The sequence below is a fragment of the Urocitellus parryii genome, chromosome X (genome assembly GCF_045843805.1).
Source record: "Urocitellus parryii isolate mUroPar1 chromosome X, mUroPar1.hap1, whole genome shotgun sequence".
In the NCBI taxonomy this organism is placed as follows: domain Eukaryota; kingdom Metazoa; phylum Chordata; class Mammalia; order Rodentia; family Sciuridae; genus Urocitellus; species Urocitellus parryii.
This window is the reverse complement of record NC_135547.1, coordinates 77,978,293-78,005,462: the sequence shown is the minus strand read 5'-3', so window position 1 is coordinate 78,005,462 and position 27,170 is coordinate 77,978,293. Positions and strand designations below refer to the sequence as shown.

Sequence of the window (27,170 nt, the reverse complement as noted above, 5' to 3'; positions counted from 1 at the left end):
CACCAATTAAAGAAATAATAAGTAGAAGGAATACCAGAAGAGAAGAGGATAAGGAATAGGGGGAGGGAGGAAGGGTTGAAAATGGCTGCCTTTGCTCCAACATAGATTTTTGGTGCCTTTGTCAAGGATCATATGACTGTGTGGGTTTGTCTTTGGGTCTTCTATTCTAACGAATTGGTCTATGTATCTGTTTTTTTAAAGAGATAGATAGATAGATAGATAGATAGAATCTTTTTTGTAGATGGACACAACACAATGCCTTTATTTTTATGTGGTGTTGAGAATCGAACCCGGGTCCCGCCCGTGCTAGGCGAGCGCTCTACCACTGAGCTACAATCCCAGCCCCTATGTATCTGTTTTAATGCCAATACCATGAAGTTTTTGTTACTTTAGTTCTATAGTAATCAGATATTTTGATGCCTCCAGCATTATTCTTTTTGCTCAGAATTTCTTTGGCTATTATGGGTCTTTTATTCTTCCATATGCATTTTAGGACTTTTTCCCCCTAGTTTTATAAAGAATTTCATTGGTATTTTGTTGGGGATTACATTAAATATGCAGATTGCTTTGGGTACTATGCTATTTTAACTATATTAATTCTGCCTAAGAACATGGAAGGTCTTTATATACTCTAGTGTCTTCTTCAATTTCTTTTTTTCAGTACTTCATGAGTTTAATATAGAGGTCTTTCATCTCCTTAGTTAGGCTTATTCCTAGATATTTTATTTTTTGAGACCATTGTGAATGGGTTTTTTTCCTGATTTCTTTTCCAGTAAAGTCATTATTGATGTTTAGTAAAGCTTTTGATTTTTGGATATTGATTTTGAAAGCCTACTACTTTGTTGCATTTTTCATCAGTTCTAGAAGTTTTCTGGTAGAGTTTTTTGATCTTCTAAGTATGGGATCATATCATCTGCAATGAAAATCTAACTTCTTCCTTTTCTATTTGTATCCCTTTTATGTCCTTTTCTTATGTAATTTCTGTAGATAAAAATTTGAGTACTGTATCGAATAGGTGAGAAAAGAGCGAACATCCTTGTTTTGTTCCTGATTTTATGGAAACAATTCCAGTTTACCCCCATTAAGTACAATTTTGGCTTTGGGTTTGTCATGTATAGCCTTTATGTTGTTGAAGTAAGTTATTTCTATCCTTAATTTCTAGTGTTTTAACATGAATATGTACCAAATTTTGTTGAAGGTTTTTTCTGCGTCTATTGTGATGATTGTGTGATTTTTCCTTTAATTCTGCTCATGTGATGTATTATATTTTTTGATTTGTATATGTTGTACCAACCTTTCATCACTGTGATGAAACCAACTCGATCATGTTGCATAATATTCTTAATGTTTCTGAATATAAATTTGTAATATTTTATTAAGAATTTTAACATCTAGGGCTGGGGATGTAGCTGGAGTGGTAGTATGCTCACCTAGCATGCGTGAAGCACTGGGTTCGATTCTCAGCACCACATACAAATAAAATAAAGATATTGTGTCCACCTAAAGCTAAAAAAATAAATATTAAAAAAAAGAATTTTAACATCTAAATTCATTAAGGATACTGGTCCATAGTTTTTCTTCCTTGAAATTTCCTTATCTTTTTTTGATATAATGGTAATATTGACTTCATTTAATGGATTTGTGAGTGTTGTCCACTTTCTATTTCTTGGTATAATCTGAGAAGATTGGATTTAGTTCTTTAAATTTCTGGTAGAATTCAGCTGGGAATCTATCTGGTCCCAGGCTTTTCTTAATGGTAGCCTTTTATTATTGATTTAATCTCATTGCTTGTCACCAGTCTGTTTATGTTACAACAATAAAAATATATGTAACAGTAGCTATAATTGAGTTTTTAAAATTTTTTTTGTAATTGTAGATGGACAGAATGCCTTTATTTTGTTTACCTTTACGTGGTCCTGAGGATCGAACCCAGTGCCTCATGCATAATAGGCAAGATCTGTACCACTGACCTACAGCCCCAGCCCCTAAGTTATCTTTTAATAGGATCATTTTGGCCTTCAACCATTCCCTCCCCACTCCCTTTTCTCTAACTTCAGTCCATTGGATAAGCATAGGCATATGTAATGCTTAAAGATGGTTGAAAAAATTCATATCCAAAAATCATTTACAGAGGACAAACTTTCCTATGAATTTCAACACAAAATGTATAAAATGTGCTAATTTTACTACTTTGTCATACATTGACAGTCTCTTTAACATATAGAGACTAGATGTTGCAAAATTGGAACTCATTTGTCTATTATAGACACATCAACACAAAATGAACAAAACATAAAAAAATGATGTCTGGGGGTTGGGTTATATGTAGCTCAGTGGTAGAACACTTGCCTAGCACGTGTGAGGCCCTGAGTTTGATCCTCAGCACCACATAAAGGTAAATAAAATAAAGGTATTGTGTCCAACTACAACTAAAAAATAAATATTTTAAAAATTATGTCTGAAAATGTCCAAATATGAACACACTAACATATTCCCTTTTCCAACTGCTTTCCTCACACCTCCTCATTATTAAACAAGTATAGATGATATTATACTGCTCAGAGAAATAGTTTAACAGTTCCATTACCAAAATACAATATTTCATATGAATTTTAGCAAAAAGATATTTACAAACTGACATTTGACCATCTCTACATTTAACATACACTGGACACTTCTAAACATCTAGACAGACTAGATGTTTCAAGTAAAGACTTAATTTGTGCACTGTGTACACAATATTCTTGAAACTGCACACATATAACAATAGTTCTAATTTGAAAATTTCATTTCTCTAAAGTGAAAGCATTCTGATAAAACTCAACTCAAAGTGGATCAAGGACCTAGGAATTAGACCAGAGACCCTGTGCCTACTAGAAGAAAAAGTAGGTCCAAATCTTTATGTCAGCTTAGGGCCTGACTTTCTTAACAAAACTCCTAAAGTGTAAGAAATGAAATCAAGAATCAATAAATGGTATATATTCAAACTAAAAAGCATCTTCTCAGCAAAGTAAACCATCAATATTGTGAAGAGAGTGCCTACAGAATGGGAGAAAATCTTTACCATTTACATATCAGAGAGAGCACTAATTTCCAAGATATATGAAGAACTCAAAAAACTTAGCACCAAGAAAAAAACAAATAATCCAATCAACAAATGGGCTAAGGAACCAAACAGACACTTCACATAAGAAGATATATAATTGATCAACAAATATATGAAAAATGTTCAACATCTCTAGCAATTAGAGAAATGCAAGTCAAAACCTCTCAGATTTCATTTTTCTCCAGTCAGGATGGCAATTATCGAGAAAATAATAAATGTTGGCAAGATTGTAGGGGGAAAGGTACACTCACTCATTCATTGCTGGTAGGATTAAAATTGGTGCAACCATTTTGGAAAGCAGTATGAAAGCAGTTTGAAAGGATTTAAAATTAGCATACCACAGTGATGCAGTCAATGTTTATAGCAGCTCAATTCACAATAGCTAAACTGTGTAACCAACCTAGATGCCCTTCAATAAATGAATGAATAAACTATGGTATATATAACCAATGGAATATTACTCAGCTTTAAAAAAATAAAATTATGGCATTTGCAGATATATTGATGGAGCTGGGGAATATCATGCTAAGTGAAACAAGCCAATCACCCCAAAACAAGAGGCCAAATATTTTCTTCAATGTGGATATTGATCCATAAGTGAGGGACAAGGGAAGAATGGAGGAACTTTGATTATGCAGAGGGGAGACATATGGGGGTAGGAAGGATGGTGGAATGAGATGGACATTATTACCCTATGTACATGTATGATTGCACAAATGATGTGACTCTGCATTGTGTACAGCCAGAGAAATGAAAAGTTGTGCTCCATTTGTGCACAATGAGTTGAAATGCATTCTGCTTTTATATATAGCTAATTAGAATAAATTTTAAAAAATGAAAGCATTCTGGACCTTCATCAACCCAGTAGGGTATAATGCTAAAATTTTCAGAAGAAAATCTTTCTTAGGAATTTAACATAAAACATACAAAATTGTTTACTAATTCTTCTTTTGTCAGACACTGGCAACCTCTTTTAATATCTAGAAAGACTAGGTGTAGATTTAGACTCATTTGTCCTTTATAAACCTTATGTACACAGTAAAGTGAAACAAAATGCATAGACATAAGGAACCATGGTTTCTCTTGCCTCATTATATGTACATCAGTATGGTGTTCTTTCCCTTTCCTTCTCTGGAGAACTAGCACACAATGTGTACTACTCAATAGGGGTTTGGGCTACTCCCCTAAAAAAATTTCATAAGAATTTTAACAAAATGAAATTTACAAAATGTGTTATATTTTATCACTTTTAATTTTGACATGTATTAGGCACTTTAGAATAAAAACTAGATATTTCAAAAAATACTTAGCATTGTCATCTGTATATACAATAATGGATGGGGAATAAAATGGACACTCAAAATAATGGTTATAATACGAAAAATATCTTTTACATCTGACCAGCCTGGCACAGGACCTTCTCTTCCTTTTCACAATCTTCTGCTCCATGTCCTCTAACCCACTGAACAAACATGATGTGGCTGCTAGAGGTGGTCTACCTAACAACTCCAAAGTCTCTTCCAGAATATGTTTCTGATTTTTTAAAACAAATGGGCATTTACAAAACACGTTATTTTCTCTCTCTACTTTATCATATTTTGTCAACGTCTTTACATCTAGACTGTCCAGATGGAGCAGTTTTCTTTTAAGGGTTGGGGGAAAGTTGAGAGCAGTGTTCTCATTCTGCAGAAACACAAGGGCCAGTGAACCTTCCCCAAGGCGGCGGCCACTGAGCCCAACGTGGTGCCTTCCTCGGCTGTTTCTCTCTTGGCCAGAACTCACACCAGCAGAACATGGTCTGCTAACTCTTGCACCCCATGGCTGCTAACCACCCTTCCCCCACCTGGACCCCCAAGTTCGCCCTGATGGCTGCTATCCGTCCCCACCCCTGCCCTGTCCCAACCCACTGGCCCCTAACCCGTCCCTGCCACTAACGGTTCCACCCAAACACTGCCAACCTCCGTGGGCCAGTAAGTGCCACCCCCAGCCCCTAACGGTCCCCGCCACGGACCCCAACAGGCCCCCGCCAAGGCCTGGTTTCCGCACCTGCCAAACGTCCCCAGCGAACCGCTCGGTACCCCCAGCCTCTGACGGTTCCCCCATGGACCCCTAACAGCCCCCACCCTCTGCCGGCCTCTAACAGTCCCCCCAAGCTGGTAACTGTTCCCTGATGGCTGCGAACCGCCTCCCCCACCGCCCTCTAACCCCCACCGCCCTCTAACGGTTTTCCCAACGGCAAATCTGTCCACCGCCGGCCTCTAGCCGTTCCCCCGCCGGGTCAGCCTCTAACAGTCCCCCAGGGACCGCTAACCGTTCCTGCCTCCCTTATGTTCTCCCCGTTGGCCACTAACTGGTCCCTCACCGACCGCCAAGTCCCTGCCGCCCCCACCGGCCCTCGACGGCCTTAAACTCCCCTTGTCGTCGATGGGGACTTCACTCACCTTCCTGAACACCTAACGCCTTGTCTCATCAGGACGACGTGGTCTCCTTGAAAAACACAAACAAAAACAAGAGGTCACCCACGGCCCTGATCTGGACAGCCCCGGGTCTAACGCCTGGCCCAGCTTTCCAGCGTCCACCCACTCTCTCAGGACCTTGAGGCCCCTGCCAGGCTCTATGGCGTTCTGGCAGGGGCCATTCTTCTTGCTACGCCACGCCACGCCACACCACGCCACGCCACGCCACGCTACGCCACGCCACGCCACACCACACGAAAGGCACCACATCCTCAATGCAGCCTTCGCCAGGGCTGGACAGGGGTGGACCATGAGATCTGGCAGCCCACGGGGTTCTGGCCTGAAACAGGCCAGCAAACTGGGGCAATGAGAGAGGGTGGCGCATCAGTCCTTCATATCCTGGGTCCAGCCAGTGCGTAGCCGCAGTCGGGGATCCAAGTGTTTATAGGGCAGAGGCCAAGGCCAGTCCCTGTGGGCCCTCCAACTCTCCTGCCAACATGAGGCTAGAGACACCCAGCAAGCCACGCTCCTTTTCTCACCACACTCCTACTGTTGATTATTTGAAGCAAGTCTCTCCAGTGAGTTTTCTTTGGACACGTTTTGATATCATTTTGATCATATGATATATATATATATATATATATATATATATATATATATATATATATATTAGTGTTCTTTATAATGACTTATATGTTATAAGTGTGTTTACATGTTTTTTAAATTCTTTTTAAAAGGCTTTATTAAAAGATTTAAAATATTTTGTTAGATCATTTTAATAACTGGAATAATCTACCATATGGATGTGCTGTTAAGTTATGATTTCCTTTGAAATGAGGTATTAACATTGTTTCAAATACTGTTATTTTAAATAATATTTCTACTAACTGAGTAAACTAGGTGATCCTGGGGATCCCACAGGACACAGCTGCCTTAAAGTCATCTACACAGCAGGAGAGGCTCGCCTGCCCTTCACAGCCTGGTTCAGGCTAGTGTGCAGCCTCAGAAGGGGCTCCGGATGTGTGCAGGGAAAAGGTCCCCTGTTCCCTGTTCCCTGGGGGCCCTCCAGTTTAGCAGCCCGGGGTTGAACCCTGTTGGAATTTCAAACTTGTCTTTTATAAGGAAATTACTCCTACAAGGTGGGAGGCGTAGGTAGTCCTTTCTCTAGGGGATTGAAGAGTTAACTGAGATGAGATAGTTGCCTCCTAGGGAAAACAGTAATATCTTTTAATTTTTATAATGACACAGATAACGGTAACTGCTATCAGATTTCCCTTCAGTCATGGGACTATAGAGAGCAATGAACATTGAAGGATCATGGGCTAAGCAGACAGTGAGCTTAGGAAACATAAAATCTCTAATATTGAAGGAAAGCAAAGAAATAAATGTATTGGGTCCAATTTGTCAGTGAGGAATAGAAGTCACTGATACTGCTGGGCTAGAGCTTTTAGTGTCCAGATTGTAGTTATCTCCATCACAGCGTTTAAGAGCCACTTCAAGCAGTAATATCTTGGGCTGAGGTAAAGTCATCTGATAGAATATCATCTCTATCAGTGAAAACCTGGACCAGGATAAAGTCATCTGAGGTGGGACTAAGATATCTTTTCCAGGTCAATACCCACTTGGATTTAATGTGAGTGCTTATAACACACCAGAGGGTGTCACTGTGGTATCATAACAAGGCTGGGTTGCTTGTGTAACTTGAAGGCAATATTGGGCCTGGAAATTTGACCTGTAAATATATGTTAAGTCAAGAAGTTTGTGTATATACAGCTAGTAAAAGTGATGTTGGAATTGGTGATGGTGTTGTAAATGAAAAAAGCACCAGGACATGTGTGGCACAAAAGATTCCATTAAATGTAGCAGAATCTAAAGTTTTCAATAGTCCAAGATTTTTTCCCAGTTGCATAATGACAGGAGTTCTGTTGTAAATGGGTTTTAAATTATATGGTTCCCTGATTTGGGTATATGATATTGATAGGATATCAAGTTGTTTTCTAATTATTGTATCTGTGGCTAATGTTGGGGCTTTAGCCTTAGCCTACAGGCAGGCCATCTAATTTGGCCAATTACAATGAGCCCTCTGCCTCCATTTGGTCTGGTCCATGACAGGCAAACCAGTGAATTCTTTGAGTGTGGGGCTTGTATTAGTCAAACTTAATGGCATGTGGGCTTCAGTATTTACCATGTTTGGTTGAAACAATGGCTTGCTCAGAGGGATTGGGCCTCTACATCATAAACTAATGAAAAACACCCAGACCTATAATTATCAGAATGTTGACTGTATATTCAGCTGTATAGTCAGGCTATACAGCAATACTTGACAGGCTTTTGTTGTCTAATTTTTATTTTCTTCTAGCATGTTTTATTATATGCTTTATATGGTTTTCTCATAATGGGGTATGGTAATGATTTTATTATTATCTCTGAATGTGTTTTTTATATACTAAGTAGAGTTTTCTATTTCTTTTTAGGTAGTCCACACTGTGGGAATGGCTCTGAGGTACTAATTTTAATTTCTTGAAAGGGGTAAGATAAAGCCTAGATTTATTATCCACCCCTTAAAACATGAACATTTGGGAAGCTTTTTTTAGGAAGTGAAAGTTTAGACTTAAGTGGGCTTCATATCAGATAGACAGCTGTGTGGTTTGTACGGTAATTTATGGTTAATGGATTCCAGGAGAGTACATGTCCTTGATCTGGCATCCAGACCTTGTAAGATTATGGCATGATTGAAATTATGTAAATATAGAGGTATATATTACTAAAAGACCTCATATATAATGATTTTTTTACATATGTATAGGTGAAATATATCCCCCTTTAAATATAGGAAAGGGCCTTAAGAAACGTTTTTAAAGTTGGTATGAGATTCGAGTCACCAAGGGATCTTGAATTAAAGGAGATTAAGTTCTAGAGTTAGAGAGAAATCCATTTGTAGTTCAATTTACCAGACTGCATGGAATTTGAATAGGTATTGAGGAGACCATTATATCTCTTAATTAAATTGGTTGTCTGGGACTTCTCAGTGACATGAACATTTTATTGAATGTCTTTTCTGAGGAGGCAGCATTGTGTATTTTAAGAAGTAAAATATAATCAGAGACACGGCATCTGATAGAAGAAAAAGTTGGTTATGATCTACACGCTGTGGGATCGGGCTCCAAATTCCTCAATAGGACACCCATAGCGCTAGAGTTAACAAATAGAATCAACAAATGGGACTTACTCAAACTAAAAAGTTTTTTCTCAGCAAAAGAAACAATAAGAGAGATAAATAGGGAGCCTACATCCTGGGAACAAATCTTTACTCCACACACTTCAGATAGAGCCCTAATAACCAGAATATACAAAGAACTCAAAAAATTAGACAATAAGATAACAAATAACCCAATCAATAAATGGGCCAAGGACCTGAACAGACACTTCTCAGAGGAGGACATACAATCAATCAACAAGTACATGAAAAAATGCTCACCATCGCTAGCAGTCAGAGAAATGCAAATCAAAACTACCCTAAGATACCATCTCACTCCAGTAAGACTGGCAGCCATTAGGAAGTCAAACAACAATAAGTGCTGGAGAGGATGCGGGGAAAAGGGCACTCTTGTTCATTGCTGGTGGGACTGCAAATTGGTGCAGCCAATTTGGAAAGCAGTATGGAGATTTCTCGGAAAGCTGGGAATGGAACCACCATTTGACCCAGCTATTCCCCTTCTCGGTCTATTCCCTAAAGCCCTAACAAGAGCATGCTACAGGGACACTGCTACATCGATGTTCATAGCAGCTCAATTCACGATAGCAAGACTGTGGAACCAGCCTAGATGCCCTTCAATAGATGAATGGATAAAAAAAATGTGGCATTTATACACTATGGAGTATTACTCTGCATTAAAAAATGACAAAATTATAGAATTTGGAGGGAAATGGATGGCATTAGAGCAGATTATGCTAAGTGAAGCTAGTCAATCTTTAAAAAACAAATACCAAATGACTCCTTTGATATAAGGGGTGTAAACAAGGACAGGGTAGGGACGAAGAGCTTGAGAAGAATATTTACAGTAAACAGGGATGAGAGGTGGGAGGGAAAGGGAGTGAGAAGGGAAATTGCATGGAAATGGAAGGCGATCCTCAGGGTTATACATATAAGAGGTAAGGAGGGGTAAGTCAAGAGAATACAAATGGAAGAAATGATTTACAGTAGAAGGGGTAGAGAGAGAAAAGGGGAGGGGAGGGGAGGGGAGGGGAGGGGGGATAGTAGACAATAGGACAGACAGCAGAATACATCAGACACTAGAAAGGCAATATGTCAATCAATGGAAGGGTAACTGATGTGATACAGCAATTTGTATACGGGGTAAAAGCGGGAGTTCATAATCCACTTGAATCAAACCGTGTAATATGATGTATTAAGAACTATGTAATGTTATGAACGACCAATAAAAAAAAAAAAGACATGAAAAAATAAATAAATAAATAAATAAATTTTATATGTCATGAAAAAAAAAAAAAGAAGTAAAATATATGCCTTGGTTACTATCAGTGATGTTTATAACTCCAAAGAAGATAAGGAGTATTCTGTCGAGGCTTTGTACTGTGGCCTTACTTGGTATAGAGACATGTGATTGTGACTTATATTTTGGGTATCTGTGAGGCAAGATATTCCTAGAGTTCTTCACCCTGAATGGGAGAATTCTAATGCAATGGACCAACCTTTGTAACAAATGTGAACATGAAACCACTTTAGGCCAATACATTCTGTGCTAAGGTAAACACCCAAAATATGGGCAATTGTGCTGTCCTTTGGGTATCATCCATTATCATAGAACATAGATGCTAGAAGCTAGAAAGATAGAAGATAGAAAGCAGGAACATTCAATTGAGCTCCATAATTTAGGATAGTGATAATGTCATTCCTATAGTATACAAAATCCCATTACTGTTTATTTTATTAATTCCAAGGAATTGTCCAGGGGGCCAAAGGATATAGGGCAGGGGTGACATCATCCAGTATATGGCATGTGGCAAGGGACTGAAGACAGAGAGGCCATCCCCTCCTGCAAATGGAGTGTGTCAGAAGGCCCAGGTTTGTCTCCATCTTGTATTAAGGAGGCCTTGATAATCATGCCAAGCTTGCAGGGTGATATTTCTGGGGCCCAGAGAATAATGGGCAGCTGGATATGGAGAGTCAGAAGCTCAGGGTTTGTGAAAGTCTCTATTTCTAGAAGAACCCAGAATATAGTCGACATTTCTGTTTTAAAGGTGTATAGCATGGAGATAAGGGTGGCATTTTTCCATTAGAAGCCCTTGGGCAAATTATAATTGACCTAAGTGGCCAAGGACTCTGAGAGGCGTGGGGAGAATTTTTGAAAGCCTCTACAATGAGGGATTCCTCAAAAGTGCTATGGGAATGTCTATTGATTTTAATTTGGAAAGATGATAGAACCTTTTATTAGAGGGGGTTCAATTTGGGATAGACTGATTTGAAACCATTGGCATCAGTGAAGCTAAATAAAATTTGTATGTTCTTAATGAGTGTATCAAATGAATCTCCTTGGAAGAGAATGTCTTATTAATGTAATGACATATGTGTTCTGGAGAAAGGCAGAAACAGTTAAATTCTTGCGTGCAAAGATTTTGTAATAAGGCAGAGCTGTGGAGGTACCCCATGGATAACGTAGAAAATGTATGTTGTCTCCTTTTGGAGTTGGAGGCAAATTGCAACCAAGAGGCTGTTAAAATAGGCACTAAATAGGGTATATCCAAATCTATAATAGCAAAAAATTACCAGTTATTACTTGGGTAGAATTTTAATAATATTTGGGTATGGTGAACTTTTGAATATGGTGGACCATCAGTAATAATATTTTATTTTTTCTAGGTTTAAGAACAGGAAAAAGTGGGCAATTGAAATGGAGAAGTAGTGGGAATCATTACCCCTTTAGGTTTTATGTACTAATTTTTAATCCCCAAGGTCTTGCTTTTTTGTTTTAAATTTTATTGACATATAATATTTGTTCATATTAATGGGATACAGTGGGATAATTTGATACATATATGCAAAAATGTGCAATGATGAAATCAGGAAAATTAACATTTTCATCTCTTTAAATACTTATCATTTCTTTTTTTAAATATTCTTTTTTAAAATATTTATTTTGTAGATGAACACACAGTATCTTTATTTATTTTTATGTGGTGCTGAGGATTGAACCCAGTGCCTCACACATGTGAGGCAAGCAGTTTACCACTGAGCTACAGTCCCAGCCCCATCATTTATCATTTCTTTCTCTTAAGAAACTACAAATTCCACTCCTCTAGTTCTTTATATAATGTATAGTAAATCACTGTGAATTATCATTACCCTACTGTGCTGTAGAACATTAGAATTTACTCCTCACATATAACTAACTGTATTTTGGTACACATTAACAAACTTCCTTCTATCTTCTTATAATGCTACCCTTCCTGATCTCTAGCTACCACTATTCTACTCTCTACTTCTATGAAATCAACTTTTTGGCTTTAATATATAAGAAATTATATATAGTATTTATCTTTCTGTGCCTGACTTATTTTACTTAACAGAATGTTCTCCAGTTCCATCCATGTTGCTTCAGATGGCAGAATTTCATTCTTTTTGTGGCTATATAATATTCCATCATATGTATTTTGGTATATGTGTGCATGTGCATATAACATTTTATTTATAAGTTAATTCACTGATGGACACTTCAGATGATTCCATATTCTGTCTATTGTGAATTTGCTTCACAATATGAAAATGTAGGTACTTCTTTGACTTCATTTCCATTAGATATATACCCAGCAGTATGATAGCTGGATCATATAGTAGTCATATTTTTAGTTTTCTGAAACAACTCCAAATTATTTTCGATAATGTCATTACTAATTTATCATCCTACCAATAGTACATGAATTTTCCCTTTGCATCCTCACCAATATTTGTTGTTGCCTTTTTAATTATAGCCATTCTCTCTCACTGGGATGAGATGATAACTTATTTTGTTTTTTAATTTGCATTTTCTTGTTTATCAGTGACATTGAGCATTTTCAAATATACTTGTTGGCCATTTGTATATCTTGAGAAATGTTTTTTCAAATCATTTGCCCATTTTAAATCAGATTATTATTTTACCATTACGTTTTGAGCTCCTTATAGATTGTGAATATTAATCCTTTGTCAGGTTAATAGTTTGAAAATATTTTCTCACATTTTATACATTATTTATTCTGTTGTTTCCTTTGCTGTGGAGAAGTTTCTTAGTTTGCTTTAACCCCATTTGTATTTTTGCTTCTGTTTCCTTATCAAAAAAATTACCTATACAGATGTCTTAAAGTGTTTACTTTAAATTTTCTTACAATAATTTCAGTTTCAAGTATGAAATTAAGATCTTTCATCCACTTTGAGTTAATTTTTGTATGTGGTGAAAGGTAGGGATCCAGTTTCATTTTCCTGCATATGCATATCCTATTTTCCCAGCACTATGTATTAAAGAGACTATCTTTTATACACTGTGTTTTTGGCATCTTTGTCAAAGATTGGTTGGATCTATCTATAGAATGGGAGTAAATCTTGGCCAGCTACTCCTCTGGTAAACGACTAATATACAAAATGTATAAAGATCTCAAAATCCTTAACACCAAAATAACAAATAACCCAATCAATAAATGGGCAAAAGAACGAAACAGAAATTTCTCAAAAGAAGAAACACAAATGACCAACAAATATATGAAAAAAAATTTCAACATCTCTAATAATCAGGGAAAGGGAAATCAAAACTACACTAAGATTTCATCTCACTCCATTTTTTAAACAATGATTTAAAATATGAATGTAATATGAATACAATAAATACTGGCTCTGAAGGAAAATGTACACTTGTACACTGTTGATAGGACTGTAGACTAGTACAACCACTATGGAAAGCAGCATGGGGATTCCTCAAAGAAATAGGGATGGAGTCTTGCTGACTTCTGTGGAGCCCAGGCAGGCCCAGGACAGTCTTGCTGATCAGCTCAGAGCCCAAGCCCAGGCCCAGGACCACCCCTTTAACCCGTGAGGAGCCCAGGCACAGGCGCTGGCACAGGACTGCTCATGGCACTGAGGACCATGCCTATACACCATAGCACTGCATCTCCAAGAGACTGCTCAAAGACATCTTTCAGCTTGCCCATTCAGCCATATCTCCAAAAGTGGTCACTGCCATCTTGGGATACCTCCAACACCCTCTCCAGTGACCCCCACTGCTGCTATCATCATCTTTAGTTGTAGCAGCTTCTATCTTGGGACATTGGTCCACGGCTGGAAGCCCAACACTAAGGTACTTACAGGATTGACACTACCCTGCCATCAAGTACAGATGTGGCTGCTTTCATCTAGGGATAACAGCCAGGATCCAGAATACCATCCCCAAGGTACCTGCAGGATTAGGTACACTAGTGGTATCCCTGGTAGGTGTGTTAACAGCTACCATTTTGTTGCAGAGGCAGAAGAGAGCCTTGCACTGGGCCACCTCCTTCTATCTTTTCTCCTATTAAGAGCCAACTTTTTTTGATTCATCTTTCACTCTTTCTATGATCTAGTACTTCTATATTCTTATCTCCTAATTCATGAACATCACACACTACACCCCCCCCCACATTTCTCCCAATGTCCACCATTAGAATCTGTAGACACTTTTGTAAACCTATTGTTTATATTGCAGATAATAATTGAACACATAATTCCTGTTTATTGTGATAAAACTGTAATTATCTAAATAGGAGCTATTTGGTTTAAGGCTGTATATTGTTTGCATTGGGTGCTGTTAATATTGATCTCCCCCTTAAAGGTGAGACATTGGAACCTCCAGAGACACTATAAGATTATACGGTAGAAACTGTAATACCGCAGATCTACACTGCTAGAAGGGAAGACACATGGAAAACATGAAAAACAAGGGAAGAAGAAAGTGTCCCAAACAAACCAAGATGATATGATAATAGAATCCATTGAGAGCACATTATTATATTTCTATGAGGAATATTGTCAGGACTTTAGTTGGAATTGCATTAAATCTGTATAGTGCTTTTGGTAGTATGGACATTTTGACAATATTAATTCTTTCTATCCGAGAACATGGGAGATCCTTCCATTTTCTAATTTCTTCTTCAATGTCTTTCTTTAGTGTTCTGTAGTTTTCATTGTATAGGTCTTTCACTCTTTTTCTTAGATTGATTCCCCAATTTTTTTGAAGCTATTGTGAATGGGGTAGTTTTCTAATTTCACTTTCTGAGGGTTCATTACTGAAGTATAGAAATGCATTTGATTTATGGGTGTTGATTGCTGCAGTCTGGCTGGGTACAATTCAGGAGCCACTTGTCAAAAGAAACTAACTTTATTTTTAGAACCACGCATGCCAAACCAAACAGCTCCTCAGGAAAAAACCCTCAGAGCCCAACTGCCACCACCGGCTTCCCACAAGCCGCTCACACCAACACAAGCCTCTCCACCTCCCAATATCCTCCTGCTCTTGAGGCCGATTGGCTGGGTCGCGTGGGTGGAGCCAAAGAAGTCCCCCAATGAGCAGCTCTGTGGTCTGAAAGGGCAGGGAAACAGCCCAATGAGCATCACCGCAGAGGAGCCAATCAGCTAGATGTTGCTGGGGCCGCTATGTGCCAATCATGAGCTGGCAGTCTGAAGGGCGGGGAAACAGCCCAATGAACATCACCGCAGAGGAGCCAATCAGCTAGATGTTGCTGGGGCCGCTGTGAGCCAATCATCAGCTGGCAGCTGGAAGTTTGCTGGCAGCTGGAAGTTTGCTGGGGCCCCTTTGGCTGTGGCTCTCAACGGTTGATATTATATCCTGCTATTTTTCTGAATTCATTTATTAATTCTAGAAGTTTTCTGGTAAAGTTTTTTGGATCCTCTAAGTATAGAATCATGTCATCTGCAAATAGTGGTAGTTTGTGTTTTTCTTTTCCTATTTGTATCCTTTTAATTTCTTTCGTCTGTCTAATTGCTCTGGCTAGAGTTTCAAGAACTATGTTGAATAGGAGTGGAGAGAGAGGGCATCCCTGTCTTGTTCCAGTTCTTATTTTGAGGAATCTCCTACTGCTTTCCAAATTTGTTGTACTAATTTCCCACCAAAAATGTATGAATGTACCTTTTCTCCTACATCCTCACCAGCATTTATAATTATTCATATTCATGGTAATTGCCACTCTGACTGGAATGAGATGAAAATATAGTGTAGTTTTGGTTTGCATTTTCCTGATTGCTAGAGAATTTGAACAGTTTTTCATATATTTTTTGGCCATTTGTGTTTCTTTTTTTTGAGAATTTTTTTAGTTCTTTTGCCCATTTATTGATTAATTTGTTTTTTGACATTGAGACTTTGAGTCTCAATCCCTGTCAGAGGAGTAGCTGGCAAAGATTCTATCTCATTCTATTGGCTCTCTCTTCACTCTATTGTTTTCTTTGCTGTCCAAAAGCATTCCACTTGTTTTTTTAAAATTGTTTTTAGTTGTTGATAGACTTTTATTTTATTTATTTACATGTGGTGTTGAGAATTGAACCCAGTGCCTCACTCACACCAGGCAAGTGCACTAAAGCTGAGCCCCAGTCCCAGCCCCAGACCTGACAGCATTCCACTTATTGATTGTTGATTTTATTTCTTAAGCTTTAGAGGTCTTGTTGAGGAAGTTGGTCCCTGCACATATATGATGGAGTATTGATAGTGCAGAATTTTTTGGACAAGACCCTAAATGCATAGGAAACAAAAGCAACCATAGACAAAAGGGATTACATCAAATGAAAATATTCGGTATTGTTGTTGTGCACAGTTGCACAACACCTGTAGTCCCGGCATCTTGGGAGGCAGAGCCAGGAGGACAGGGAGTTCAAAGCCAGCCTTGGCAACTTAGCAACTGAGGCAGGAGAATCACAAGATTGAGGCTAGCCTCAGCAATTTAGCAAGGCCCTAAACAACTTAGTGAGACCTTGTCTCAAATTTTAAAATTAAAAGATCTGGGGATGTTGCTCAGTGGTTAAGCACCCCTGAGTTCAATTCAATCCCTGGTACAAAAAAAATATATATATGCATTGCAAAGGACACTGAAGAGAGTGAAGAGACAGCCTACAGGGTGGAGAAAATATTTGCAATGTATCCATCTGGCAAGAGTTGAAATCCAGATATACAGAGTATATAAGGAACTCTAAAGATTCAATATCAAAAAATAATAATAACGATTAAAAACTGGGCAATAGATATAACACATTTTGGAAAGGATGTGGAGAAAAGGGAATACTTGCACACCACTGATGGAAATTTAAATTAGTGCAGCCATTATGAAAAATAGTATGGACTTTCCTTTAAAAGTTAAAAATAGAACTACCAAAGATCCATCAATCTTCACCTGGATATATACCCAAAGGAAATGATGTCAGTATGTTGAAGAGACATCTGCATTACCATGGTTATTGCAGTACTATTTACAATAGCCAAGAAATGGAAACAACCTAAATGTCTATCATTTGATGAATGATGAAGAAAATATGGTACATATGCAAAGAAATAGTATGTAGCCATGAAAAGGGTGAAATCCAGTCATCTGAGATAACATATTTATTATGAGATTATTATGTTAAGTTATTATGAAATAAGCTTGTCAAAGAGAGACAAGTACCACCTGATTTATATATGGAATTTAAAAATATTGATTTTACAGACGTTGAGAGTACATTGGTCGTTAACAAAAGCCAGGACAGTGGTAGAGGAGAAAAGGATGGGAAAAGTCTGATCAATGGGTACAAAGTTATAGTTAGATAGAAGCAAGAAGCTCTTAGATACCATTTCACAGTATGTGGATTATACGTAACAATTATGTACTGTCCATTTCAAAAAGCTAGAAGAAAAGATTTTGAAAGTTTTGAGCATAAACAAATGATAACTATTTGAGGACATAGATATGTTTAACCTGATTTTAACATTATGCAATGCACACATGTATTAAACATTACATGGTCCTACACAAATATATAACTACTTCTATATTTTTTGTATTAGTTTAAAATTTTAAAAAATGAGAAAAAATCACCTTTCCACGTTGTTGTTTATTATATGTGGAAGCATAATAAAAGTTATCATAAAATTTAAATGCTTGTGGGCTGGGGGGCTCAGTGGTAGAGTGCTTGACTAGTATGTGTGAGGCACTGGGTTCAATTCTCAGTAATGCATATAAATTAAAAAATGAAATAAAGGTCCTTCAGCAACAAAAAGATGTATAAAAATAAGTTTTTAAATGTATATGCATTTAATTTCATAAATTGTGGCAGGATGATCATGATCAGGGAAATCTACAAAGGTTAATGCAACATAATTCCCTTGCTTTTACCTGATGGTGGGCAGATTAGTACTTAAACTCTCAGCATAAGGAAGAGAACAAATTTATGTAACTCATGATCTTTGGTATGACTATTCCTTATTACAGCCTTTATACAAAGAGATATAGACATTGTGAGAAGATAGGCAAATCCAGATGGAGATATACCATTAGAATATTTAAAAATTACTTTTTAGCTTGTTAATAAGACCATGTTGAAGGGCTGTGGCTGTGGCTCAGTGGTAGAGCCCTTGCCTAGAATGCGTGAGACACTGGGTTCGATCCTCAGCACCACATAAAAATAAAATAATAAAATAAAGATATTGTGCCCACCTATAACTAAAAAATAAATATTAAAAAAATATAAGCTCATGTTGAAGTGAAATGTTTCTCCACCATAGCCTATTGACTTTTTTTGTCCTGATGTGCATATGGTTGAAGTCAATTTGGATTCTAATGATAAGGTAAAAAGAGCTTAGGAAAACCTTGCTTGGTACTTGAACTTGAAACACAGCTGGTCCTTCAAGGTATCTCCTTTGCTGATGACTAAGAAAAGCCTCTGACTTGGTTGAACTTCTGTATTTGCAGTCTCTAATTGCCTATGCCTGACTCTAATCTGAAACCTGATGCTGTTTTCTGTATGCCATTTGAGCCTCAACACTAACTGTTCGGAATTGAAACTGGATAAAATTGCTCCTCCACTTGAAAAGCAGAACACAAACCAAGACTTGCAGATTTAAGACATTCCTCTTTGTGACCATATATACTGTGAAAGCATCCTGGATGTTGACTAAACTATCTGGGTTACATATGGCTGCTCAGGGATTTTTCTAATGTGACCATTTAACAGAATTTTTGAAGAACTTTTGAGTAGTTCATTTCCAATACAGAGATTAATTATATTCTGAACTTGTAATTCTAGCTGAAAGTTACAAGTAAGAGAAGCATAGCACAGGGCTGTGACATGTCTACCTACTTATGACAAATTAGACACTTGACTCTTTAAGGATGGCTGGATATTGTTGACTTGTTCTATTTGACTCTGGATTAGCTGCAGTTTGTGATTGTGGATTGGTTGCCAAAGTCTACTTTCCTTGTCTTTCTCCTGTTAAACACACCTTAGTAACATAGTTTAAATATTCAATACGGATATTTTCAGAAAGAAATGATCCTTTTTTTGACTGTCATTGGATAAATGACCAGGACAAAAGAGGTAGAGACTGTATAAACACATTTTGAACATTTTTGAAAATCTAGGCTTTGATCAAAACAATTGTTTTTCCATGAAAATACTTTGGTCCTTCTTGAATAAAATTTATCCAGATGAATCATCCAGGTGAGACCAAAAAAATGATTGGGAAAAATGTAAATTATGATTACTGAATGAGACAACTGTTTCAGTTGTAACAACTGAAAAAACAACAGAGAACAGGCTCCCAGAGAGGCAGGTAAGGAGGGATAAGGTGCACCAGAGACCTTGGTTTGTCAGAACTGCTCCTAGAAGCTTTCTCCTCCCCAGTGAAAGCATAAGTATTATCTTCAAGCTACTGAGAGTGCTTTGAATTCAAACTGACTGCTGAGCCTAAGATCATATCTGACAATGCTGATTATAAGACAGTATGGGTGGTCCCAGATCCTGCATTTTCTATGAAGATCACATCTGAATTGTGTATCGACACAAGACAGATGTACTGACATCATGGACAAACAAAATTTTGGGGAACTGACTGCCTTCAGGCAGTCTGTCTAAAACCAAGGACTACAATGAATTAATTAGACTAGACTGAAAATCCTGGGAAGATGTGCCTTTGGGGGAAGTCACTTTGGAGGTCCTGTTAATCTGTACATTCTGAGTTATGTGTGCTTTCCTTGGGATGAACTAACAATTGCCTAATACCAGAGGGCACAGGGGTAACATTCATGCCCTCTGATATTGTTCTTCTCTCATGTGTGCTCTGTTTTTATGTTGCTATAGCCTTGGAAGGCATTCAAGTCAGCTTTGACTTACTGGTCAGAGTTGTGCTATACTTTATTGGTTGACTTATGCTCTAAAAATTGTTAATACAAAAACTCATGTAGAAAGACACTTAGCTGTCTAAAGTAGATCTCTGTGGTTAATGGATTTTTTTTTTTTGGACTGGCTAAATGCAGGACCCCTAAAGGGCATAAACTGAGATCAATACTACAGATTTATTCTTGTCCTGCTGACTGGGATCTTACTGATGAAGACACCCTGTCCAAGAACCAAGGTTGGGGGTGAATTGTGGAAAAGAGAGTTAACATAGCCTGTCCAAGGCTGCTACACACAGAAAAACCTGCTTGCAATTTGTATTCTTGGTCTGGGGATTTGTTGGGTATCCAATTTCCTGCCCTAATTGTAAACTTTCCTAGTTGATACACACACTTGCTATGCCTAAATATTTTGTAAAAACAGTATGGTTTGTGCTGAGTTACCTGCTTTTCTTCTGGGAGTGTGAAATTTTGTATGTGCTGGGAAGACGGTGCATATGTGATTAACCCCTAGTGAAAACCTTGGGAAATCAGTATGTTATGTACTTCCACTAGACAACACTTCACAGGAGTTGTCACAACTCATTGTTGGAGGAATTGTGTATAGTACGATACCACTCAAAGAGGAATCTGATCTTTACCCAATGAGCCCTTCTCCTCTGCTGATTTTGCTTTGTATCCTTTCACTAAAATAAAACTTAGCAATTAGTCTATAACATGCCAAGTCCTGTGATTAGTAGTGATCTTTGAATTTAGGGATGGTCTCAGGCACTCACATAACAATGGCTGTTTAAAAGGATTTATTATTGGGGGGGGCTGGGGTTGTGGCTCAGCAGTAGAGTGCTTGCTTAGCACATGCGAGGCACTGGGTTCAATCCTCAGCACCACATACAAATAAATAAGTAAAATAAAGGTATTGTGTCCAACTACAAATAATTTTTTAAAAAAGGATTTATTATTGGATTTTTATTTGCATTAGGCAATTCAGGTGAGTGCGTAAGCAAGCTAAGCACAAGCGCATAGTCTATATGATTATAGAGCAAACTATAATCAGTAATGTAGAAGCAGTTACTCCTACTGGCCAAGATAAGGGAGTGTTTTGCTCATTTTTGTGCTTTGAACACTGTCCATCACACAACCATCCTACAGAGGTTTTTTTTTATTATTTTTTTATCTTGATCCATCATTGTCAGTGGCTTTTTCTTATATTGGTGTTGTTAGATTGTTTATGTAAGGCAGAAGAGTACTGTGAGTAGTAGATTACCTGCCTGTTCTCTTTCTCAAGACTATTATCATTCACCAAATTTTGAGAAGTTTTCCTGGATGAGTTTTGTAAATTTAACTAGTCTTTATAAAGCATGAGGAGGGACTTGGGAAATTTGTGATTTATTCCCAACATTATATGACTCAGGGCTTCATTTTCTGATGAAGAAGCTGAATGGGGAAAATATGTGGTGAGGATTTCATAATAAGTCATGGACTCATAATAAATCTCTCAGGTTCCAAATAAAAAGGCATTTATAAAACACATTTTGAAAAAGATTGGGAATACTTGTTGGATTTAAGCAATTTCTTTTTTTTAAGCAGGAATACAAAGTTTTATTTACAATAATTTTATAGTTTTTATCTTTACTAAACAAATTAAAGTTGTATATATTTATCACATACATCAAGGGAATTTTTTAATAGTTGTAGGTGGACAGCATGCTTTTTTGTTGTTTAGTTTTTTATGGGTGCTAAGGATCAAATGCAGTGCCTCACACATGCTAAGCAAGTGCTCTGCCACGGAGCTACAGCCCCATATGTTTTGAAAACATATATATTGTGTAGAATGAATAGAACTAGTTAACGTATGTAATACCTCACATATTTATCTTTTTTTTGTGGTGAGAACACTTAAAGTCTGAAAATAAGGTATTTCTCTACCTATAAACTCATATATAAGTCATTTGTTTTCCAAAAGTTTATTTTGAGTTCATATACAGCAAAGCCATGAAGGAGAGGGAATTTATAATGTGAAAAAATAACTAAAGTTATATATAGGATTTAATTTTTGTTATTTAGTCCTATGTGGTTAATAATAACGACAACATGTAAACATAAACTATGTAAGATGTAGGAATGGTGTGATTTCGTCTATGGAAAAAAAAATGTCTGTGCATTTATTTTGGGGAGGTTCATAGAGATGGTGTTTTTGATGGCAAAGTGGTATGAGTATATTGGGGATTTAAAAGCCCAGCAAAACCCCTTGACCATTATGTATAAAGAATTTAAATCCAGACCCACATTAATTTGTTATTTTCTTCATTCTACTATAAATATATTCCAAGGGGGACGCATTTCTTTTCTTTCTTTCTTTCTTTTTTTTTTGTATTAGCTATGCTGTCTTTAGAAGATAGCCCAATCGATTCATTGGAGATTTTGTTTTTCTTCAAGCCCACACATTGTTCCCTAAACTTAATATCTTAAACCTAGACCATAGTATTTAAGTTGCCCTTTTTTTGGTAAGGTATATTTCCATATACCACCTACTGAAGGATGTTTCTGAAATCAATCATTCAATCAATCAATCAAATTGACCAGCAAGTGTATATTTGATATTACTGTCACTGTTCTTAGTGTGAATTAGAGTGTTGGTCTGGTTTTCTGTTTTTATTCCATCATTTTAGAATTAGAATTATTATAGTGTTATATAGGACTTCCATTTTCAGCTAATTAGAGTTCTATAAGAGAGCAAAGATAAAGAATTTTCATAGTTAAATGAAGGATGAACTAGATAAAACAAGCTGCACTATACAAAACAAATCTTTTGCAAAGTAGGAGTTAGCAGTAGTTACTGAATTATTACTGTATGCCAATCAAAGCTTCCTAAAACATTCTGGAATTATAATGTGTGTAAATCACATTTTCTTTAATGATAATATATAAAAAGCAACCCAAATGAAAGTTTAAACAGAAGGAGTTTAGTAGTGTTACTTGTGTTCTACTATTGTACTTGGGTATCATGAGGATTTGTATTAAACTTCTTGATCCTCTGAAAATTAGTTTTGTTTCTCAAAGTACATGAAAAAACAAAGAGTAATTTTAAAGACAATTATATGATTATAAAAGAAAATATAAATGCATATTTTCCTCTCCTGATGGTTAATAAATCTTTTATCTATTTATCTGGTCTATCTTATTGGTTCTATTTCTCTGGAGAACCCTGACTAATACAGTAACATATTTCTAGGTTGATAAGAGTTCCAAAAATTTTAGCCTGCTGTTATTTAGAAAATAAATTATGGAATTAAAGTGTTTTGAAATGCCTGGAGCATGCAAGGCATATATTTAAAGAAAACATATAAATGGGGCAGAAGACACTAAAAGTAGTGAATTAGTGTTTCCCATGACCAAATCCATATTTGAGTTGGGCTCCTTCTGAAGGGAGGTGGGTTATTTTCTGTTGAAAAGGCTGGGACTCCATTCTTTTCTCCTCATCATTTGCAAAACTAATAGGTCAGAAATACTGACAAGCATACAAAAGAAAAAATTTAAATTATCCCAAATTCTGCATCTCCAGATATAGCATTCTGATACTTGTTAAAACAGCACAGAAGTCTTAATTCAGCACTACTGCAGCAAGTGTCAAGATTATTGAGGTGGTGAGAGAAATTATTGTTTAATTTCATGAACATAAGAACAAGATTTATAGCCAAAGTTGCTGGTTGATAAGGGTGAATCCTAGTATATGTTGATTACTTCTCCTTAACAATGTTTAATTTCATGTACTGTTAAAGATGTTTTCCTTGTGACTATAAGGAGAAATTTACAATTTTGAAGTCATGTAAATGAATGTATTCTTCATTTGATTTCATATGTTATTTACTAAACAATTTTAATTACTTAAATACCAATAGATAATCTTTTAAATCATAATTTTGAAGAGTGCAATGTGTTTTAATTGAACATGTGCAAGCACACACAGAGAGTAGTTGATTATTGATATGATAGTTTTTTGAGGAAAACAACTTTTTTCATATTCTATTTAAGCAATACCTACCAACTTTATGACTCCCTAACATGGACCATTTACCCTAGTGGGAATAATCTCATTCTTGTCCTCTTTTTCTTCTACAAATCTCATTTCTTCTCCTCTTCCTCCTTCTCATCAAGATTGTTTAATGAAAATCTGGATGTACAGAAAATGGCATAAGGCAACATCTCAAATATAAAACCACCAATCACCTTAGAAACCCATCACCTAAAAGGGAGGCTGTGAGATAAAGTGAGGAGAAACACTAAAACAATACTGTAATTATACTTTTCTAAAACTAAAACACATTCACACATATCTAAATATGTGTGAATAAATACACTGACATCCTAACTATTACAACACTAATGAATAAACTGTTAAATCAGAAATAAATCTTCTTTAACAATTAAAATCTTTGTTATACCTGATCTGTATTGATGTATCACACCCTCCCCCGCCCCCAAAAAGCCACCCTGTTTTCTTTACCTTAGGGAATTTGTAATGGGATATTTTCCATGTTATGTCATCTTCTGAACACATGATCATGTGTTTAACCTTTTCTCTAGTGCTGGGTCATTAAATATTTACAATCTATTCAGAATTTCAAGGCAAATGTTTTGATTTTCCTTAACATCACATTGGAGCATCCTTTTATTTTGACTCCAAAATAACCATCATGGACAAAACATAATTGGCAATTCAGCAGTAATACTCTGGGATGTTGATAACCCAGAGTTAAAGTATTAACTAGTCATATATACATTCGACTGTGGGCACCAGTCACCATAGGTCTTCTCTTTCTTCCATCCTCATTCCATCTCACCCACTCCTCTCCAGGAAATAATATTAGTTTGGCTCAAATCTAAAAAGAATGCACACCTTCAAAGAAATTTTGAAAAATCAAAATTCGAAAATTAAAAATCCCTGGGGAATCACATCACCTAAAGATTTCCACTCTTAATATTTTGGTGTTTCTCTCCCTTCTCTTTGTTCATGTATTTGAACAGAAGACTTTTGAGTCACCTTTCTGGTCTCCTTTTTTGTTGGTTAATTTTCTCAGGCTTTCTTGAAACTACTGTTCAGTTTCAACCAGCTCCTCCCCTCCCGAATTTTCTTCAGTAAATCCCCCTCCCGTCTTGGAGCTGCTACCTCTGGGAAGGTGGGTGGCGCTAGAGATGTGCTGGATCTAGTCACTAATTGGAAGAGACCTTGTCAATCACCGTCATTCAGCAAATAGGGTGAGCTGTGAAGCCAAAAGAGGAGTTCAGAGGGTTTTCTGTGCCGCACCTCCTCTTTTTGCCACGGCAGCTAGTGGAAAAGGTCTTCAGTGGGCTGTTTCTGCCTTAGCCCTACGCCTGCTTTCTTATAGCGCCCGCCTCGTCCTCCGTGGCGTGCTCCACCTTACGCCAGCTTCTCCAGCAGCCGTTGCCTCTTCCGCCTCTGTGTTGGCCCCCGCTGGTGCCTACGGACCAGGCTAAGCCGTCTTCTTCACTTTGGTGAGTCTTTTCCCGTCGAAAAGCTGAAGATGGAAGGGCTCGGAGAACAAGGCGCAGCCGGTGCAGTGGGTCCATTACTGGGCGCTGTGGCAGCATCAGCCTCTCCGCAGCTTTTGCCGGGGTACTCCTTAGACGCGGACTTTATTGAGAGTCTGCCTCTGGCAGTTAAGTGCCGAGTGTACGCTCTCAAAAAGCTTCAGGCTAAATCCGCCGGCCTGGAGGCAAAGTACCTCAAGGAATTTCATTCCATCGAGAGGAAATTTGCCAAGATCTATGGGCCTTTACTGGAAAAGAGACGTCAGATCATCAATGCATTGTATGAGCCCACGAAAGAGGAATGTGAGGTGAAATCCACGGTCGCAGACTGTAACTATAAGGTGGCAGAGAACTCTGAGGCTCAGGTGTATGGTCCAGAAGAGAATTCGGAGTATGAAGACTTGGAGGAGTATTGTGAGGAGGGTTTTGAGGACGTTGAGGAGGTATTTGGGGAGTATGGAGGAGGAGAGGGACATAATATGGACGAAGAGAAAGAAGATCCTAAAGGGATCCCTGATTTCTGGCTCACGGTTTTAAAGAATGTACAGGAGATCACTCCCCTGATTCAGAAATATGATGAGCCTATTCTGAAGCTCTTGCAAGACGTGAAAGTCAAGTATTCAAAACCTGATGAGCCTCTCACCTTCACGCTGGAATTTCACTTTGAACCCAATGACTACTTTACGAATGAGGTGCTAACCAAAACATACATGCTCAAGTCTAAGCTTGATTACTCAGATCCCCACCCCTTTAGGGGTTCTGCGGTGGAGCATTGCATTGGCTGCAAAATAGACTGGAAGGAGGGAAAGAATGTCACTGTGCAAAGGGTCCTGAAGAAGCAGAGGCACAGGTTTTGGGGACTGATGCGTACCACGACCCAGGTATTTCCCCGAGAATCCTTCTTCAATTTCTTCAATGCTCTCCAATGGGGCCTAGATGCTGATGAGGATGAGGAAGATGTTTTCATTGCTCACACTTTGCGCACCTTTGTCATCCCAAGAGCTGTGTTATACTTCACAGGAGAAGCTCTTGAGGCTGAGCAAGAAGGGATGTTCAGAGAATGTAACAACCTGACTTCTGACAGAATCACACAGGAGATCCAGGTGGCTGCAGTTGATGGTGCAAAAGTCCAAGACCTGGTCTCCCAGGCAGAAGACATTGATCGCTGAAGTAGAATGGTTGGAATTTGTGAGCCCTCTGTTTAATAACTGGCAGTTAAAATAACCAACACTTAATCATAAATCACCTGCAATCTTAGTGTCTGTATCTCTTCTTGGTACTTTCATATAAAATAATGTTTATATATATTTAGCAATGCATTTCACCTAACACTACAGTGGTTTAAACTTTGTCAAGAAATGTAGAAGGAGGTGAGCTCTCTAAGCATGTGAATAACTTACTATTGTAAATTCATGGCTTTTGTCAGGTTACTATTAGTCTCCAGCTATGGAAAATTACCAGAATTTGTAGCAGATTTATATGTTTGGTTTTTCCTCTCCTTTGAATCAATAAAACCTGATAGCCTCCTTTCCCCAAGCCCTCTCAAGAGGCTTTAATCTGTTGTGCTAGCTGTGCCTTCATCTTTTTGTTATAGATATGTAGCAAGTAATACTAACTAAATTACACTTGATTTCTAATTTGAGAAATTGCTAGTATAAGAA

General features: G+C 37.6%; 1 protein-coding gene across 1 annotated transcript; it reads left to right on the top strand.

Annotated features, from left to right (window-relative positions):
- The first annotated feature begins 5,722 nt into the window (after nt 1-5,722).
- Nucleotides 5,723-26,678, top strand: LOC113175417 (nucleosome assembly protein 1-like 2). The gene is made up of 2 exons (XM_077793641.1): nt 5,723-5,911; nt 25,347-26,678. Exons 1-2 carry the CDS (start codon nt 5,723-5,725, stop codon nt 26,676-26,678), a joined length of 1,521 nt encoding a protein of 506 aa, XP_077649767.1.
- The last annotated feature ends 492 nt before the right edge of the window (nt 26,679-27,170 follow it).

What these genes read in the sequence shown, in the direction of transcription:
- LOC113175417 (XM_077793641.1), top strand. Translation starts at nt 5,723, where the DNA reads ATGGCGTTCTGGCAGGGGCCATTCTTCTTGCTACGCCACGCCACGCCA. An exon ending in GGGGTTCTGGCCTGAAACAG is followed by an intron (nt 5,912 to 25,346) that starts GCCAGCAAACTG and finishes GCTTTCTTATAG; the next exon opens with CGCCCGCCTCGTCCTCCGTG.